Source organism: Penicillium oxalicum, chromosome V, assembly GCF_001723175.1.
Source record: "Penicillium oxalicum strain HP7-1 chromosome V, whole genome shotgun sequence".
NCBI lineage: Eukaryota > Fungi > Ascomycota > Eurotiomycetes > Eurotiales > Aspergillaceae > Penicillium > Penicillium oxalicum.
In genome coordinates, this window is record NC_064654.1 from 3,583,376 (window position 1) to 3,601,419 (window position 18,044).

At 52.9% G+C, this 18,044-nt stretch overlaps 5 protein-coding genes across 5 annotated transcripts; 4 read left to right on the top strand and 1 right to left on the bottom strand.

Moving 5' to 3' along the window:
* Positions 1 to 1,110: 1,110 nt before the first annotated feature.
* On the top strand, positions 1,111 to 1,944 carry POX_e07256 (Required for respiratory growth protein 9; the record flags this gene model as incomplete). The annotated part of the gene is made up of 1 exon (XM_050116063.1): positions 1,111 to 1,944. The coding sequence occupies one exon, from the start codon at positions 1,111 to 1,113 to the stop codon at positions 1,942 to 1,944; it is 834 nt and encodes a 277-aa protein (XP_049968523.1).
* A 375-nt stretch (positions 1,945 to 2,319) lies between these two features.
* On the top strand, positions 2,320 to 5,248 carry POX_e07257 (uncharacterized protein; the record flags this gene model as incomplete). Its single annotated transcript, XM_050116064.1, has 4 exons — positions 2,320 to 2,416; positions 2,486 to 3,151; positions 3,217 to 4,284; positions 4,362 to 5,248. 4 exons carry the CDS (start codon positions 2,320 to 2,322, stop codon positions 5,246 to 5,248), a joined length of 2,718 nt encoding a protein of 905 aa, XP_049968524.1.
* A 1,967-nt stretch (positions 5,249 to 7,215) lies between these two features.
* On the top strand, positions 7,216 to 8,316 carry POX_e07258 (putative maintenance of ploidy protein mob1; the record flags this gene model as incomplete). The annotated part of the gene is made up of 4 exons (XM_050116065.1): positions 7,216 to 7,615; positions 7,695 to 7,788; positions 7,860 to 7,993; positions 8,075 to 8,316. 4 exons carry the CDS (start codon positions 7,216 to 7,218, stop codon positions 8,314 to 8,316), a joined length of 870 nt encoding a protein of 289 aa, XP_049968525.1.
* A 758-nt stretch (positions 8,317 to 9,074) lies between these two features.
* On the top strand, positions 9,075 to 10,159 carry POX_e07259 (ATP synthase subunit 5; the record flags this gene model as incomplete). Its single annotated transcript, XM_050116066.1, has 3 exons — positions 9,075 to 9,236; positions 9,536 to 9,850; positions 9,956 to 10,159. 3 exons carry the CDS (start codon positions 9,075 to 9,077, stop codon positions 10,157 to 10,159), a joined length of 681 nt encoding a protein of 226 aa, XP_049968526.1.
* A 2,580-nt stretch (positions 10,160 to 12,739) lies between these two features.
* On the bottom strand, positions 12,740 to 16,513 carry POX_e07260 (uncharacterized protein; the record flags this gene model as incomplete). The annotated part of the gene is made up of 10 exons (XM_050116067.1): positions 12,740 to 13,145; positions 13,234 to 13,250; positions 13,292 to 14,018; positions 14,098 to 14,197; positions 14,253 to 15,699; positions 15,780 to 15,879; positions 15,957 to 16,074; positions 16,140 to 16,162; positions 16,274 to 16,289; positions 16,390 to 16,513. 10 exons carry the CDS (start codon positions 16,511 to 16,513, stop codon positions 12,740 to 12,742), a joined length of 3,078 nt encoding a protein of 1,025 aa, XP_049968527.1.
* Positions 16,514 to 18,044: the final 1,531 nt, after the last annotated feature.

Here is an 18,044-nt window from a genome sequence, read left to right on the forward strand (position 1 = left end):
CACTCCCCGATGACTCTCTTTGGATTTGGAGATCGAGTGAGAACGGACGTGGACCGATGAACGACTCAAAGATGACCAAATCTCAGAGGTGATCCAATTGGTCTCGAGATGGTGACGAGAAGACTGGGGGAGGCACAATGCGCCCGAGGCGAGAATGTGTTCAGGTACGGGTTTCAGTCGCCGTTAGATAAATTCACGTCAACATCCTCAAAACCCCGTCCCGAAGTGGTGCGGGAAAACAGTAGGAGGCATGGAGCTCCATTCCACGCGGCTCCACCAGCGCTGATCATTCCAGCCTCTTCACGAGAATCCAAACGAGCATACCTTGGAGCTAGTGTCATATGATTCCGACACGGGGACTGGTCGCGCTGAACAGGATTGACTTTACTGTACTACAAGCGATACACTGGCTCTGCTGGATCACCTTTAGGTCGAAACGACTACGACCACCTTGGATCGCATCCCCCATGAACTTGCTGGAGGTATGTAGCCGGGGGAAGAATGTAGTGGTTGTCTCAAAAACTCCATGTCCCCCCGAGTCCCCCACGGAGAAGGTGGATAGAGCACGATACTACTAAGTAAATAGATCGTCGCTGATAGCCATCACAGTCAGAAACTTGCTTCCTCCAATCAACGTATTGAGGAACAACAGATGCGGTAGGGACTCTTGGGGTTCCCCAATTGGCAGCCTTGAGGTCTTCGTTGGAACGCCAAATATTTGGGATGAATGGCTTTTTTTATACTACTCTCACGCAGCTCGGCACTTTTGGTTCTATGGTGGCTTTTGATACACGCGGGGTTCAGAATCATACGCTATCCAGTCACCTGGAAAGTAATTGCATGTCTCCGTAGATATCTCTTATTTATTCAGATAGCTCTTTTTCTGGCGATAGGTATCACACTAGCAGCAGCAGCTCATCTCGTGGAATTCCAGGTCCCTCGCTGGGCCGGTGCCTGGTGGATATGATGCCTTGTACCTGAGGCTGCCAGCCGTATCTTATCGCCACCGCCGATTTTATTTCGCAATCCATCGACTCCAATCTGCCCATCTGCATTCGCGCTGCGTGGTGCTTCGAGCCGATTTAGAAATTTTGGTCTATCAACCCCAGTATGGCAACCCAATGTATGGCCTCGTCCAAGGTGGCCTTGCCTTCGTTTCTCCGAAGAGTTTTCCAATCTGAGTTCAATTCCTGTCATGGACCTCGCTCGTCTCTCAACCTCCATGGCTCCCGTTCCTCGAAACAGCTGCCACGACGACCTTTCTCCTCCAGTGTTAGGATTCGCCAACTCCAGATAACTCCATCTCCCGAAATCATCGCAACATCAGCCCCATCGTCTTCCGCCCCTCAGCCCTCTCCTCCTGCGACAACCTCCTCACCCGCCGCTGGTTTGAGTTCGAGTCCCAGTACGATCGCGGAATCACCCTCCGATCGATCCGGTCGCGTCGGGCACAAATCGGGCTCTACGAAAGGGAGGGCGGGAAGTAAGTCAGCGAAGCGGGATTCAGAACGAACGATCTCGGGAAAGGGGAACAAGGCAGATCAGTCCAAGTCGGTCCCCAAGGTCATGTTGAAGGCGGAACCCTGGCGGATTCAAAAAGATGCCCTGGAAAAGAAATTCCCACAAGGGTGGAATCCTCCCAAGAGACTGTCGCCTGATGCGCTTGAGGGTATTCGACATCTACATGCCACCGCCCCGGAACAGTTCACGACCGCCGTCCTGGCGGAGGAATTCAAAGTCTCTCCGGAGGCCATCCGCCGTATCTTGAAGAGCCGGTGGAGGCCATCCGAGACGGAGGCAGAGACCCGTCGCAAGCGATGGGAGAAGCGCCACGAACGAATTTGGAGTCGTATGGCTGAGCTCGGTCTTCGGCCATCAACTAAAGCTTCCCGCCCATACTCCGATGCCAACACACTATACAAGCCGGGAGAGAGAGAGTTCTAGGGGCGAGGATCAAAGCACGGTCCTAAGTTCAAAGCTAGTCAGAGCGCTCAAGATGGACATCACTACGCAAGACAGTATTTTTTATCTTGTTTTCGCCAAATCATAGTGTCACCTGACGACCGTGATCTGTTCTTCATGGCCATACTTGGCGCCTAGTTGCGTCTGTGTACATCAGTCTGTGGAGAAAGACGCATCTTCTTGTACATACCAAAGCTGGCATTAGAGTCAGCTACTTTATTTTAATCTATGCTCGAGTCTCGAGTTGCATTCTCCTACAGAAACTGAGTCTTCCAGCTTAAGAGAATATCAACCATGGACAATACCGCCTCTTCAGGAGAAAGGGGAGTGGGTCCGAATCGATAGCGGCGGGTGTCGATGGAGCCGGTCAGCTTGAGAGCTCTCCATCTCAAAGAGAGAGAGAGAGAGAGGACGCCCGCCACCACAAACTCTCTCGTCCCTTCACCCCGAGACCGTGCGTGTGGTCCTTTCTTTTGAATCGATACTGCCGTTGATTCCCCGTGGTATGCACTGCTCAATCTAGAAGTATGCGATCTTGAGCGTGCTGCTCGGGGCGCAACCATTCCCCTCGACTCCGTCCCCGCAACCTCCAACCCGCGTAACTCAATTCCGACTCCGGGCCGTCTCGAGACCGCTGACTGTCGCATTGCCATGTCGTCAAATATCCAAGTCTTTGTCAGGTGGAAGGATCAGAATATCTTCGCTGGAGAGAACGTGGAATGCACAATCACGTTCAAAAATGTGGCAGACAGCGCCTCTGAATCGGGTCACGGAGACACTGGCCACCAACGAAAGCTGTCTCGAAGCGCGAACCTCCCAGCGACTTCCGGCTCCGACTCGTTCTTCTCGTTAAAATCTCCACATGCATTGTTTTCGGGAAGACGGTCATATTCGATCAGCTCCCAGAGGAAACCCTTCCACCGGACCGCATCGTCCTTGAATTCCACAATCCCCCCATCCAACAGCTTCCCGCCAACCAGTACACCGTCTACGCCTCGGAGTTGGCAACCGGGTCACAATCACAAACGGTCGGTATCGATTCTCTCTATTGACAGCGAAGGATTCCCAGAAAAAGCGCCGCCGGCCCAGAATCAGGGACGGGCCAGACCAGCTCGAGGTCATGGTCGCTCAGCCAGTCTACAAGTGGTCCCGAGGAGGAATGAGAGCTACGATGAGTCCATGCGCAAAGGTGAGAGCATATTCAGGTTGATGTTGATGTGATTGCCGTGTCTCACGCTTCGGGGGGTGTGATAGTGGGAAGAACGGCTCTGAGAAGTCCTTCACTTGCCGAATCGCCAAATGAATCCACCGCAGCAAATCTGAGAGTTGACACTGCGCAAGTCAGACGAGGCAGTCGACCCGACTCTCATGCGACGAGTCCAGTTGCTTCGACGGTACCAACGCGTGGTCCTGCACGACGGGCGCAGCTTCCTGCATTTGATTTCAGGTTTCCCCCAGCGTCACCGACGACCGATTCACACGGTGCGCGCCCGCCTCTCTCTCCTTCTCCGCGATCGCCCGAACGACCTCCTTCGGCCAAATCACCGGCCAAAGATGCAGCCACGCTAGCTGCACCGTCACATCAACAAGTGGCCCGGATCATTTCAGCCACGAGTGTGAATGGGAGTAGCCGGAGTAGTGGCGAGTTCTACTCCGTCAGTGATCACTCCAGCGAGACTTTGGCATCAGAATACTCCACTCAGGCCCAAGCTGTGCGAACTCCGCCTCCTTCTAGGCATGCCCGGCATTATTCAACTGTTGTGAGCTCTTCCAGACCCACCGATAGTCAAGCGCTACTCATGGGTTATGCGCAAATTAGTGCATCCTTCACCGTGGACGGGTCCCTCGTGAATCAATCAGTCTTTGACGAAACCAAGCGCAAAGGAGTCGTTGGCGGCCAGACGGGCACCGGTGGCGTTCCTGGTCGACCGGGCCCTGCGAGTGGTGATCGCTCGCGCAAAAGCGGTGGCTTTTGGGGGTCTTTGAAGTGGAATGTGATTGAAGAGTCGATCAGTGGGCTTTTGTCAAACAACGAGCTCGACGGTCTCCGAGATATGCGAGGAGTTGCCTCATCCCGATCTATTCCCTTGCTCTCCACGCCGCAGTCGCTTCTCTTTGTTGACCTGCGCCTCGCTCCGGGTGAGGAGCAATCATATTCATTTTCTTTCACACTTCCCAAGGGTCTCCCTGCCAGTCATAAGGGCAAGGCAATCAAGATTTCTTACAATCTCGTGATTGGTACTCAGCGACCCAGTGGTGCTAATGAGGCGCAACGAGTGAATCGGATCAACATCCCATTCCGAGTCTACAGCGGCGTCAACGGTATGAATCCCTCCTCCCCAACAATCTGCACCTGGGTCTTCCCCTTCACCATTCCAGATGGTCTAACAGAAGAGTAGAAAGGGGAGATATTCTTGGTCATGACTTGATGTCCCCATACGTGATTCTTCGTGACGAAGCCAAAGTCCACAAGATTGGGCCTACGACACCGATCACTTCCAAAAAGCAGAGCATCGGTGGTGGAGTATGGCAATCCGCGGGGGATTTTCTGTCCTATGTGGACGAAATTCTCGAGCAGCGTGCACGCTCAAACTCCCTCTATCCTCCAGGAGCTACCCCCCAAAGACGGTCTAGTTTCGACGGTCCTCCTGCGCATGCCTTGTCATGCAAGGACATTATTGATTTTGCTATTCTTCGAAGTAACCAGGCGGTGCAGTCACGGCGCAGCCCCAATCGCTTCGAGATTGCACGTGATGGTCAGCGGATTGCCGTGGTGGTGTTGAATCGCCCAGTCCACAGGTTGGGAGAGACGGTGATCGCCACGATCGACTTTGGTGACGCTGCCATTCCATGTTATGCGGTCCGAGCCTCGCTCGAGACGTCGGAGAAAGTGACGCCAACGATTGCCGTGCGCTCGAGTGCGAGCATCCACCGCACCACGCGCAAGATCCACGCGTCCCTCTTTGAGAATACTTTGTTTGCAACGCGGGTGGTCTTTAGTCCCGCGATTCCCATTTCCGCTACGCCCACCATTCTGACCAGCGGCGTGACTCTGGACTGGGATTTGCGCTTTGAGTTTGTCACGCCGAAACTGAGTGGTGAATCGGGCCGGGGACTCACGGGGACTCAACTCCTCGAGACGACTTCTGCCGATGCCCGGGGCCGATTTTTGAATGCAGTGGAGCATCTGGGATGTGAATCTTTTGAAATTTCCATTCCCTTGACCGTGTATGGAGAGACGGTGCGCGAACAATTCCCGGAAGAGAATATCGGATATAGTATTTAGAACCTCCCCCCTCCCTGTGGGGGCCAAACCTAGTCAATGAAAACCTATCTGCTCTCTGTCAAAATGCTGGCGTTGATCCGCTCACTTGTTCCTCATAGGTGTGTCTCGGCTTCTTCTGTCGATCCTAAGATTGATGCGTCTCGGGCGGTCATCCGTATTGCCATTTGTAGACGACTCTGCAAGGGCAACCGGATTTCGGTGGGGAGAACTCTTGTGTGGGCACAACCTACATATGGAGATACATCTTTCCCCTCTCTTATGGATGCTCTGGCTAATGGCGACTCGTGCTGTCAGAGATCAAAGCTCGTTCCGATCATATGCAAATGGCTTCAAGTTTGGTTTTCTCCGGTAGTCATCAAAGGTGACTGGACTCCCGTCATTGGAGTATCTCTGATCTTGATGAGATTCCGATCTCTCTCTCTCTCTCTGATCAATTGGACGAGTCTAGTCTGAGCTAGCCTTGCTTTTTTTTCATTTCATTAATCCTGAGTCTGCCTGCTAGTATCTTCGGGGACCAAGGTGAGAGATAGGCAGATGATTTAAGCCTATTCATATGTGTCGATTGAGCAGGTGTGTAGCTTGGGATTAAGATTATCACTGGTTCTGCCGGGTCTCTTTGCATACTTGGTTGCTGTCTATACCTTTTTACCTGTATAATGGGAGTATGCAAATAGTAGTTGACGGTGTACAACTGACCTGGTACCTAACTGGGCTGCAGTACGGAGTTATCTGACGTAAGGAGATAGAGGTTGTCCGGGCAACACGAAACGCCGAGTTGAATCTTTCCGGTGGAGGGGCTTTCCAATGGATTCAGATCTGGCTGGAACGTAGAGGATTAATCACTCACACTAGGTACAGTGTGTGCTCGAGTTGTGAGCCGTTGGAAATCTAGTGCTGGGAACACTGTTCCTCGGAACAAATTATCATGAATCTGATGTAGTAATCAGGTATGCGGCTTTGTAGTATGTGATATGGATTGAATTCCTGGGCGTAGGTGGGTTGGGTTTATTGCGATGACCGGCAGGTGCATATGTGCCTCTGTATAGCAGGATTCGCTCTGGTCCAGCTGGTTCAGCAACGGTTCAAGATCCATGGAACCAAAGACGGGATCACGTTGGAAGGTGGAGCAGCTGAGCAAGTCCGCCCCAGTTCCAAGGCGACGAGGTCGGAGAGTGCGAGAGATGACTACCGTACACTGCACATCCAGATTTGACAAAAAAAATGTCTAGAGGTGTAGGAGTCAGGTAGAGATAGCTCTAGTTAGGATCTAAAGGTCTGTAGCCCCGATAAAGTCATGCGCGATCAGTGCAGTGTACCCTGTGGTTCGGCCTGGTGGGCAGGACTCTCTTCTCGGAGGACAAGAGGAATAGTGAACGTCCGTCGGCCGAGTTGATGAGTGGTGTGTGCCACGGAGGAACCTGCCCATGTCTCAAGTCGTCATACAGGTCTACTCGACTAGGTCTCAGGTACAGGTCACACCCACACTTCCCCTGGCCCTGTCCTGTACCGAATACATCTGGATGAGGTCCAATTGTATGACCTTGTCCACTCCATTGGAATCGTCGCCAGGCACTCTTTCAGCTCTCACTTGTCACGGGTCCGTGTCCCTGGCTGTACTGCAAGCCTCATCGATCCTTGTGTTTCTCCATTGCCTTTAACTTTCCCCTCCCCTCATCCACCGTTACTGATAGACGCCCTCGGGACGGCCGAGAGTCTCGCTCTTGCATCGTCTGTCTGCTCTTTTGTACGTTGTTGCGCCTCCGTCGAGTCTTGCCCAGGCCCGGTTTCCCCGCCTCTTCGACATGCCCCCCAAAACACACCCGCCAGACCTTTTGCTAACGGCGGAATGCAGGCACGTCGCGATCTGCGCCTTTTTTCCCCGCCACAACCGATCTCCCCAAGGGATACTGAAGAAATCTTCCATTTGTGCAAGAAAGGAGAGAGCCATGTCTTCTTTCATCACCACCATGTCGGTTCCAGCTTCCCCTACCCCCGTCCCGCTGTCTGCTCCTTCTCCCATTGAGCATGCTGCTCGCTCTCCGCCGGCATGCAGTCCCTCGACGAGCCTGAGCCTGAGCTCGAGCCCGCCGGGAGTCTACCAGACCACCCGCGTTGCCTATATTCCGGGCTTGGGTCCCCCTTCATATCTGTCACCAACAGTGCGCGCACTCAAACAAGGCGTATGTGGACTGACACCTCCCAGCAATGCGCGAACACGAGCTCCCTTCAAGCCCCGCTCCGCCGCCAAGGGTACCAGCAGCTACCAGTTGAGGCAGTTTGCCGAGGCCACCCTGGGCAGTGGGAGTCTACGCAAGGCTGTGAAGTTGCCCGAAGGCGAAGATCTGAATGAATGGCTGGCAGTCAATGGTGTGTGCAGTCCCGAAACTTCCTTTTGAACCCCCCAGGTCGGAACGAGGTGCTAAATACGATGCGGCGAGTTCGATAGTGGTCGACTTTTACAATCAGATCAACCTTCTCTACGGCTCCATTACCGAGTTCTGCTCCCCGCAATCATGTCCCGAGATGAAGGCAACGGATGAGTATGGGCACAACCCCCTTTCCACGTATGGTGCTTCTGGGAGGCGTTCGGCCATACTAACTGGGCGTCTAGATTCGAGTACCTCTGGCAAGACTCGGACAAGTTCAAGCGACCGACCAAGATGTCGGCCCCCGAATACATTGAGCACCTCATGAGCTGGGTCCAGGGCAACGTGGACAACGAGCAGATGTTCCCTAGTCGCATTGGTGAATTTTGTTTTCTTCTCCTTTCAAAGAGCCAAGAAGGCAAAGTCAGAGTTTCGTGTACTGACTCTATCGACTCAATAGGTGTTCCTTTCCCCAAAACATTCCCCAGTCTACTGCGACAGATCTTCAAGCGTCTGTACCGCGTCTACGCCCACATTTATTGTCATCACTACCCCGTCGTGGTGCACTTGGGCCTCGAACCCCACCTGAACACTAGTTTCAAACACTATGTCCTCTTCATCGATGAGCACAAGTTGGCGAGTGGGAAGGATTATTGGGGGCCGTTGGGCGACCTGGTGGACAGCATGCTGCGCAGTGACTGAGCTTGCAGACGTACGGCAAGTCAATCGGTTTTCTTGGTCGCGTCGCAAGGCATGACTGGTCACGGTTGGGGATTGACGAGTGAAGGACAGGGCTTCGACGACTCTCTTTTCTGCTGTGGAGTTTTGGCGGCGTTTCTGGCGAGGGGGCATGGGTCAACTCGGATTGTTTTGACGGGTTGTATACGGCGTTCGTTTTCTCCGTTCTTTCAGTGTCAACATTCAGATTGCTTGAATTCAATCACTTGTATTCAATCATGAACAATTTTCATGTCAAGTCGTGCGAATTGTCCTGTTATCGTCGACGCGGTAAGTGACTGAAGTGCGTCGGTGGTTCAGCGCATAGACGAATGAGATTATTCGAGGAGTTCAATGTCGCGCAAGGATTCAGTCCTCCGGTATTTCAGGTTGTCAATTACATTCGGGCTGCGGTACATGTGTGCACCCATTGCATGGCGGCTGGTAGATAGAATGTACCTGGCACTAGGGGAGGCTTCTTCAACGACAGGCGTGTTCTCCCGTTCCGCCCGTCGGATACGTTCAGTCGGATTCAGGAACTTCGACAAGTTGGGAAGACTCCCGGCAGGAGACGGATTACCTCAGCGACACTCCCCACGTGACTCGGGAAGAAGTCGGACCTGCAACTCTCAACCTGCACTCACGACGCCAGCAAACCCGATTGACGCTCGTATCTTCCTCCATTTCCAGTTCTTGGTCGCCGCCTTGTTCCCCCCGAGGATTCCTCCATAATCAATTGCACGATGATGTCCGCTCGTGTCGCCCGCTCCGGCCTGCGCGCCGCCCAGCAGTTCTCGGTCGCCCGCCCGGCCTTCAATGGCCTGCGCACCTATGCCACTCCGGCCCAGGACGTTCGCCCTCCCGTCGCCCTGTTCGGCGTTGACGGCACCTACGCTACTGCTCTGGTATGCACATAGCCCTCTTCGAAGAAATTCGTCTCTGTGTGTTGGAGTTCCGTTCGCCCGTGACAGGTCCCTTGTGCCGAACCCCTCTCGCTGCGACGAGGCTGCCGCTGAGAAGCTCTCCCTCTCCTGTGACTTGGACGACCAATATCGCGAACGAGGGGTGGAGGAGGCTCAACAAGGCAGCATGTGGGCAGAGACTCCGACAGACTCATGGCAGGGGAGGCGGGCAGACGGGACGAAAAAAAACGGCACAGGATGAGAGAGTCATGATCATTTTCTAACCCCCCATCGCTATCTAGTACACTGCTTCCTCCAAGTCCTCTGCTCTCGAGCAGACCGCCAAGGCTATGGCTTCCCTCGGCCAGACCTTGAAGGCCGATCCCAAGCTGGTCACCATCCTCGGTGCCCCCACTCTCTCCCAGGCCGACAAGCAGGAGATCATCAAGGAGCTCCACAAGCTCGCCGGTGCCGACAAGGGCGACATCCTCAAGAACTTCCTCCAGACCTTGGCCGAGAACAACCGTCTTGGTTCCCTCGAGGGTGTTTGCGAGAAGTTCAACACCCTGATGGGTGCTCACCGTGGTGAGGTTGAGCTGAACATCACTTCCGCTCAGGTGCGTTGAGGGCATTGTTTTCACTCTGTTTTTGCCTTCCGTTCTCGGACAGATTATCCAACAACATCAAATCTTGAATCGAGTGAGCTAACTCAAACCTCACAGGAACTTGATGCCAAGACCATCTCTCGCCTCGAGAAGGCCGTTGCCAAGTCCGAGTTCAGCCAGGGCAAGAAGCTCAAGGTTATCACCAAGGTCAACCCCGACCTTGTTGGTGGACTTGTCGTTGAGATCGGTGACCGCACTATCGACCTGAGCGTTTCCTCCAAGATCGCCAAGATGAACAAGGCTCTGACCGATGCCCTCTAAATGTAAAATAGCACCACCATTACCAGTCGGACCAAGAGAAGAGCGAGAGCGAGAGCATTTCTCCCTATGTGGAGAGAAGAAGTAGTTGGGTTAGATTCATATATTCAGCATCATAATCCCGTCTCGCGTTTGAACGGTAGCGTCGATGAATCTTTTTTTTTTATCAAATTGACCAAAAGAAAAGAAAACATCCCTTTCCCCTGCAAAGCCGGTCCAGGCCAGATCGTTGATGTCACATTCTCTCGTGAGCTCTTTATGCTAGAAAGAAAGTATCTCGTCTGGCCTGCTACAGATCTCCTTTTATTTATATCTCTATCTCCCTCTCCTAGAGCAGATCATTCCATTGCTCTCCATATGTATCTCTATTAATCAACCAGAACAAAAGCGATCTACAGAGACGACGCCGAATATGGATCACAGCTTCTCGCGCCCAGAAATGGCCGCTTTTTCCAACCGTCACACACATCGCAGCGAGCCGTCGCTTAAATGTCCTGCATTCATTCGGGTTAGGTGTTCATGGAGCTACTACATTTCTGGCTTCGGATTTAAGAGTCATAAGTCAATCAGGTGGTGAGAATACATCAAGTACTACCCCTCTTTGGTACCCGGTGGTTCGATGCCTACATCAGCCCGGAAGTTTGGCATACCACTTTATCAGACGGTTGTGTTTACAAGCTCGGCGTCAAATAGAATAGTGTCCCAGACCAATTTTTGACTGACAGGAAGAATTATTCAAAAAAAGACAGAAAAAAAAAGATCCATCTATATGAGTGGGCAGTTGTCGATCACGTGAAAAACGTCCGGTCTTTCATCACCGAGGTTGCGCACCAGGGTAGTAGGTAAAGTATATGGAAGGAGACTTCAATATCCAGCCCTGCCCAGTGAATAGGACAAGATATCATCTATCATCTCGCTCTACCTATCATATTTGAAGAAGAGCTAAAGCCGTCCAATCACGGATTGTGATCATACGCAGTAGACTCATCGATACTCCAAGACTTCAACCTGTGGAATTTCTCCCGCAGGGACATCTTATTCGTCCGGCCATCGTTCACGCATTCCTGGGTGGAAGGAATCCCACTCCCAATCAATCCAATCTGAGAACGAGTCCGCCTTGCCTCTAGATCTCTTTCATCGAAGGGCCGGAGAAAATGTACTCTCCTTAAAAATTGTCCTGCTGGACACATAGAGGATCATCTCGTCTGCGATTGAACAGAGCGTGGTCGAAATCAATCGTCACGATGTCCGGTCTGTCGCTATCGGGAGCAGTAGCGCGTATAATGATCTTTCGTGCTGCGAGATCGGTGAGGCAAATGTCTTTTTTTTTTTTTTTCAAAGATTCGGGTTTCAAGGTTAATAATTGACCGTACTAAGAGTCGAGGGGTGGATGTGGAAACTTCGTTCGGCTTGCTATCTGCTATTGTAAAAACCGTTGATATTCTCGACTAGGATCATTCGAACTTGTCCTGGTGTGGATCGAATTCACAGATAGTTTCAAGGAAAATGAACCGTAGTATTTTGGAATCCCTTGACCTTGAAATTCGTCAAGGGCTATGTATGAATCGGTTTCATGAGTATGGTATCTGTCCATGCAGAGGCATAGGTTAAGGTATCCTTCGTCATCATTGAAAGAAAGTGGATCGTATACTTTGGCAACGAGTACTGTTCCTTTGAGAGGTAGATATTTTGACCTGGTTGACTCAAAGTCTAGTTACCGGACCGTGAATACTTGAGAATTATAGCCATCACCACCTTTCAGGAGGTCGATGACCTCTAAGCTGACCGTGTCATATCCCTCCTGGCTGAGCAAAGGCGGTTGCTTTAAGCATCGTCCGATTGGAGCTAATCTGCTTCTTTCTGCTATGTCACTTTCACTGTTGATGCTGCAGTTTCGCGCAACCGGTGTTGGAGGCGAAGCAGTATGAAATGTTGCAGTGAATCTCCACTGAGTAGAGAGTATGGCACCCAGCGGCTTGGGGCGTCTTGCTGACGGAGGCCCGAACAAAGTGGTATGTGTTCCAGAGATAGGCATCATGATAATCGGTACGATGAGAGTTCATCAGCTGGGTCAAGTGCTGTGTCCGGCGATAATTTGAGACAGCTGCGTTTCGAAGATGGTGCTGAAGTAATGGAAGGAAGAGGAGGCCAACCTAAAACCCTTACTTATTGTCAAGGTAGATCGTGCGAGCTGGGAACAGCTTCATCTAGTATTTACAGATACGGTATACCGATCGGAGACCGATGGTATATAGATGGTTTAGACACTGAATGCCAACGGGATTGGTACAAGTTCCTGGCCCACCTTCCTCGAGGACACAGGGCTGTGGATTGAAAAACTGGAGATTAGAGACCTGTACAAGACATGGGTCTTTTTGGCTTTGATCTCAGCAGAAAAAAAAAGAAAGAAAGAAAAATAGTAGAATTCTATTAAGTATCATACTGTATATCTCCACTTCTATGCCCATCGGGTTCAATGGTCCCTCGTTTCATCTCACAATTTGACACCCTCATTGTATCCATTTTATCACCTGCGCCTCATTTATACCAGGACGAGTCTTTCTCGGGTGCGATTCAATGACATCAGAGCTCAGGAGTCACCGTTCTGCTTGTCAGCGTGTGTCTCCAACTCGTCCTCATAATGCTCAGCAATAGACGCCGAGCTCCGAACGCGCTGCAACTGGCTGGCCACGTAATTGTGCAAGTGCTCGTCGTCGTGACCATTTTGAGAAGACAACAGCACTGCCCTGGCGGCTGATCGGCCTGCTGTTGCCATCCTCGTCGAAGCCGGTGGACGGTGGGGGTGGCGTCACCGGTGATGGTGGAGTTGAAGTCACTCCGGTTGCCGATTGAGCGTGTGGTCGATGAGCGGCGGATGAAGGGACGGTCCGGGGTGCGACGACGACCGGTGCGGGTGAACATGTCGTCGAAGTAATGCGAGGCGGCATCGAAGGGAGATCGGGGAGTCTGTGGCAGACGGCAATTGAGACTGTTCAGGTTTCAGGGCAGCGTTAGCGATTGCCAATGGGGCACAAAAGAGAGATTTGTTTGAACACGCATATGGTGATGCTACTTACCCAGTATCATGGATGATCTTGGCGATCAAACCGGTCCAGCCACACTGGTGAGATGTACCCAGACCACGACCGGTGTCGCCGTCGAAGAACTCGTTGAACCACAGGTAGTCCTTCCAGTGCTCGTCAAGTCAAGCAGATCGGATTGACCGTTGATGGCACGACGACCTTCGTCGTTGCGAGCGAACAGATGTTGCATGCGGTGCTGCAGCTCCTCGGCGACGTGGCCCAGGTGCATGTAGTCGCCAGACCCAGTGGGACACTCCACCTTGAATGAATCACCGTAGAACATGTAGAAGCGGAGCAGAGACTCCACAAGCAGGAAGTTGACACAGAGCCAGATGGGACCACGCCAGTTGCTGTTACCGCCAAACAGAGCGCTGTCCGAATCACCAGGCACGTAGCCAACCTTGAAAGTCTGACCGTTGACTTCCATGGAGTATGGGTGCTCCTCATGGTATTTGGACATGGAGCGGATACCGTGCTCAGCCAGGAACTCGGTCTCATCCAACATACGTCGGAGAATCTTCTCCAGGCGGTCCTTGCTGACCAAAGACAAGAGAAGGCGGTCGTCTTTCCCACGGGTCTTCATGCTGGCAATGTTACGCTCAGCCACGTCGGACTTGTGCTCGATAAACCAGTCGACGCGGCGCTTGAATGAGGGAAACTTCTTGATGATCTCCGGCTCAAGAGTGAGCACGGCGTACAGCGGGATAAGACCGACAAGGGATCGAACGGGCAACTGTTGTGTCCAGGGGCCACCGTAGGAAATAGCGTCGTAGTAAAAGCTTGAAGGGTCAGTACAACGGCGGACTGATGAGAAAGTGGCGAGAGGACTGTTGAGGGGGGGGGTTAAAAGGAACTCACTTGTCTTCCTCGTTCCACAGAGACTTGATGCTGTCCTCCCCGGAACGGTAGGTCAAAGCATCACTGATCAGGATGAAGTGCTCAAAGAACTTGGATGCAACTACAGATATGGTGAGTATGAGGCATTGTTTGTGGCGAAGGTAGGTCAAACTCACTGTCTTCGTATGTACGGCGGTGCTTGGCCAGCTCCAAAGCAATGTTCATCATGGTCAGACAATAGAAAGCCATCCAGCCGGTGCTGTCTGCCTGCTCCAGAACACCACCCGTTGGCAGAGGCTCGGAGCGGTTGAACAGACCAATGTTATCAAGACCCAGGAAACCACCCTCGAAGACGTTCTTGCCGTCCGAGTCCTTACGGTTCACCCACCAGGTGAAGTTGAGGAGCAGCTTCTGGAAGACTCGCTCGAGGAAGTCCAAGTCCTGACGGCCGTACATCTTGCGCTCGATCTTGAAGGTGCGGAACACAGCCCATGCATGCACTGGCGGATTGACATCGCCAAAGTTCCACTCGTAGGCGGGCAACTGACCGTTAGGATGCATGTACCATTCTCGCGTGAGCAGGTCCAATTGCTTCTTGGCAAAGTCGGGATCAATCATCGCCAAGGGAATACAGTGGAAAGCGGTGTCCCATGCAGCGAAGAAGGGGTACTCCCACGAATCAGGCATGGACAGAATATCGTCGATATGCAGATGCCGCCATTGCTCGTTGCGGATGCCCTTGCGGCCCGCCGGAGGGGGGATCTCGCCTGGGTCACCGTTGCTCCATTGATCCCAGATGAAGTTGTAGTATTGCTTGCACCACATCATGCCGGAGAAGGCCTGACGCTGGATATTTCGCAGATCGTCACTCATGGGGAGGGGGCTGATGCGGTAGTAGAAGTCATCCGCCTCAGCACGGCGCTGCTCGATCACGTCGTCCAAAACTTCCTCGTCAACGAATTCTACTTTGTTGCGAGAGAAGCGGAATCGCACCACGGCACACTCGCCGGGAGGAACACCCTCGCCTTTGTCGAATGCATACCACGCCGCCATCTTGGTACCCTCATTGGCGGGGTTCACCGCATCCTTCTCTTCCTCCACGATGTGACGGTGGAAGCCATCCTTGACGTAGGGAGTGTCGTTCTCGGTGCCCCAGAGCTTCTTGTGGTTGGTTTCGTTGTCGGTGAAGAGCATTCTGGGCTGAATGTCTTCTTCGCTGGATCCCACGGGAGGGGAGGGCGCAAAGCACGCGTATCGCTCACCCAGCTTGTAGTGATCGGACTTGGCGACGCGTTCGCCATCCTGCTTCAGGCTCGGCTTCTTCTTGTCCTTCTCAGCGCCCCAGGACCAGGTGTTTCGGAACCAGACTTGCGGAATGATGTGCAGAGGAGCCGGCTCGGGGCCGCGGTTGTATGCAATCACACGGAAGATCAATTCCTCTTCGTTGTCGCTCTCCTTGGCCGTCTCGATGAAAATATCCCAGTACCGGTTGTCCTCGAAGATGCCGGTGTCGAGGAGCTGGTATTCACGCTCCAGTCGGGTGCGCTTGGCATTTTCATCAATCAGGTCCTGGTAAGGGAACTTTCTCTGGGGATACTTGTACAAAAATTTCATGTATGAATGCTGTACAGAAATGACATGTTAGGGTTCGGTGGCAAAGACCAAATAAAAAAGTTGTCGGGTAGACGGGGTTCGAAAATTACCGTCGGGGTGTTGTCCACGTGAAAGTGGCACTCTTTGATACTCTCACCGTGGTTTCCCTGGGGGTTGGAGAGACCAAAGAGACGCTCCTTGAGGAAGTCACTAGTTGGGGTCGCAGACTGTTAGACAACGCTCGACCGGAAGGGCGCTCCTCGTTTTGATCTGGCAAGTAGACTCACTCTTCGCCGTTCCAGAACGAAAAGGCAATGTTTTGGAGACCGTGGGTGTCGGAGACACCAGCAATACCATCTTCACCCCAACGGAAGACTCGCGACCGCGCATGGTCGTGGGTGAAATCTATTCCATTCCGTCGTGTCAGCCTCGGTCTCCCGAGCTCCGGGTATGGACTCAAGCAAACTTACAGCTCCACGCATCACCATCCTCACTGCAAACAATTTTAATGTTAGCGCTGCTGTCAAACCCAATTCAGAGCCGGTTGGGGAGAGAAATAGTTCCGTCTTCTGCTCTGCTTCTTCTTTCCCACGGTGTCACTTACGAATAATCCTCGCGCACTGTTTCCTCGAATCGATGAAGTCATTAGCCCGCAGTCCGCACGCCCCGCCGACCAGGCCCAATGGCCCGATCCGAAAAACCCCTCTTCCCAGGACTTACCCGTTGCCCATTGACGCTCCGCGACATAAGGACCCCATTTCTTCCAGTAGCGAGTGCGCTCCCGATCCTCCTGAAGACGCTTCTCTTCTTGCGTGATGTACTCTTGCTTGTCGATCAGGACCATGATGAAGGTGGACCCGGGTTGCGGAGCTGAGGATTTGACCGTGCAAGCTGCAATTAGATCCCACGAGCAGAAGCAATTGGTCGCACTAGAGGGATGATGAACCCCAGATGCAGCAAGCAATGGCGTGAGGGAGACAGGGAAGAGCGCGAGAGGGAAGGAGGGGGAAAAAGAAAAGAGAGAGAGAGAGAGAGAGAGAGAGAGAAAGAAAGCAGCCGGGACAAACGAAGAAGAGGGATGGATGAGCCAGACGCTAAAAAAAGGTGCGGAGGGGCAGAGACCTTATCGGGGGAGGCGGTTCTCCTCCGTCAACCGGACTGGACTGGGTTTCCTTCACAGGGTACCTGCTATCATCCGCTGGAGTCGTACCTTGTCTGAGCCCAGCACCACCAGATTTGAGATACGAGTGACATCTCACACCTTGTCACACCAGAGTACTTGGGCCAAGTACAGGCCAGGCTATCAATCATGATGTACCCAGGGACCACGAGCCTGGGGATCCAGTGACCGAATTGGACCAGTTACCAAGTTCTGCTCACGCCCCCAGCGACCGGTCAACCAAGTTTTGGGGACTTGTTGACCTGGGGGGCGCAACAGAATCAGCGTCTGGGCTTAGCGTCCAGCCAAGTGCGCAAAGCATCTCACAACGCCGTTCGGATTCCCGATTCGCAGGGCCTAGACGGTGACAGAACGGAGAAGTCAGGTCCGAGTGACAGCTCCACTACGAGTACAGACGCTGGTTTACTCATGGCCTCCCACTACATTTTGTCACTTACCGTGTAAACGAAGGGACTGGATTCTGTCATAATGGAATATCCAAGTCTGACACAAGGGGGACTCGAAAAAGCTGTATCTACAGCCCATCCGGTCCTGTCCACGGATACGGGCGTTTTTGCATCCCAGTGTTTACTGGGTGAGCGTGCAGAGGTGCAACTGATGCAGATGCAGGATATGCAGCGACCACGCAGGCCAAGGCAAAGGGTACGATGACGGCACTGAGTGGAGCTGGCGGCGTTGCTGCGGTCGGTGCGGGCGGGTGATTGGCCCCTGCGCAGCAGTCCATGGGGATCTCGACTTGCGGACTGCGGAGAAACCGAACAAGCGAGGGGAAGAACTCGGATTGAGCTCATCTGAGACACAAGACTTCTGGAAACCTCTTCAGCTGCGTCATTCAATCTGTACGATGCAGTTCTGTAAATGAAGATAAAGAGAGAGGGAGAGAAGGAAAGGAAGGGGAAGGGGTGGGGCTGGAGGTCAGACCGGACATGGTCATGAAAGTTGCGGACCGTTGTGATCATCCAGGCCAACATGGATGACCGCCGATTTGACAATGAGGAGCCAAGGAGACCGAAGCCCCCGATGAGCCCAGGATTTGTATATGCTTACCCAACGAAAGACGCTGCCTGACTTCTACTTGACATTGCTGTGGCATACGGTTGCCATGCTCACAGGCATCCACTGAGATGGCCTCGTCCTCACCTCTCCTTCCTGCAATGACCAGCGCCAAGTTCCCACTCTCTGCAGGTGTAGGAGC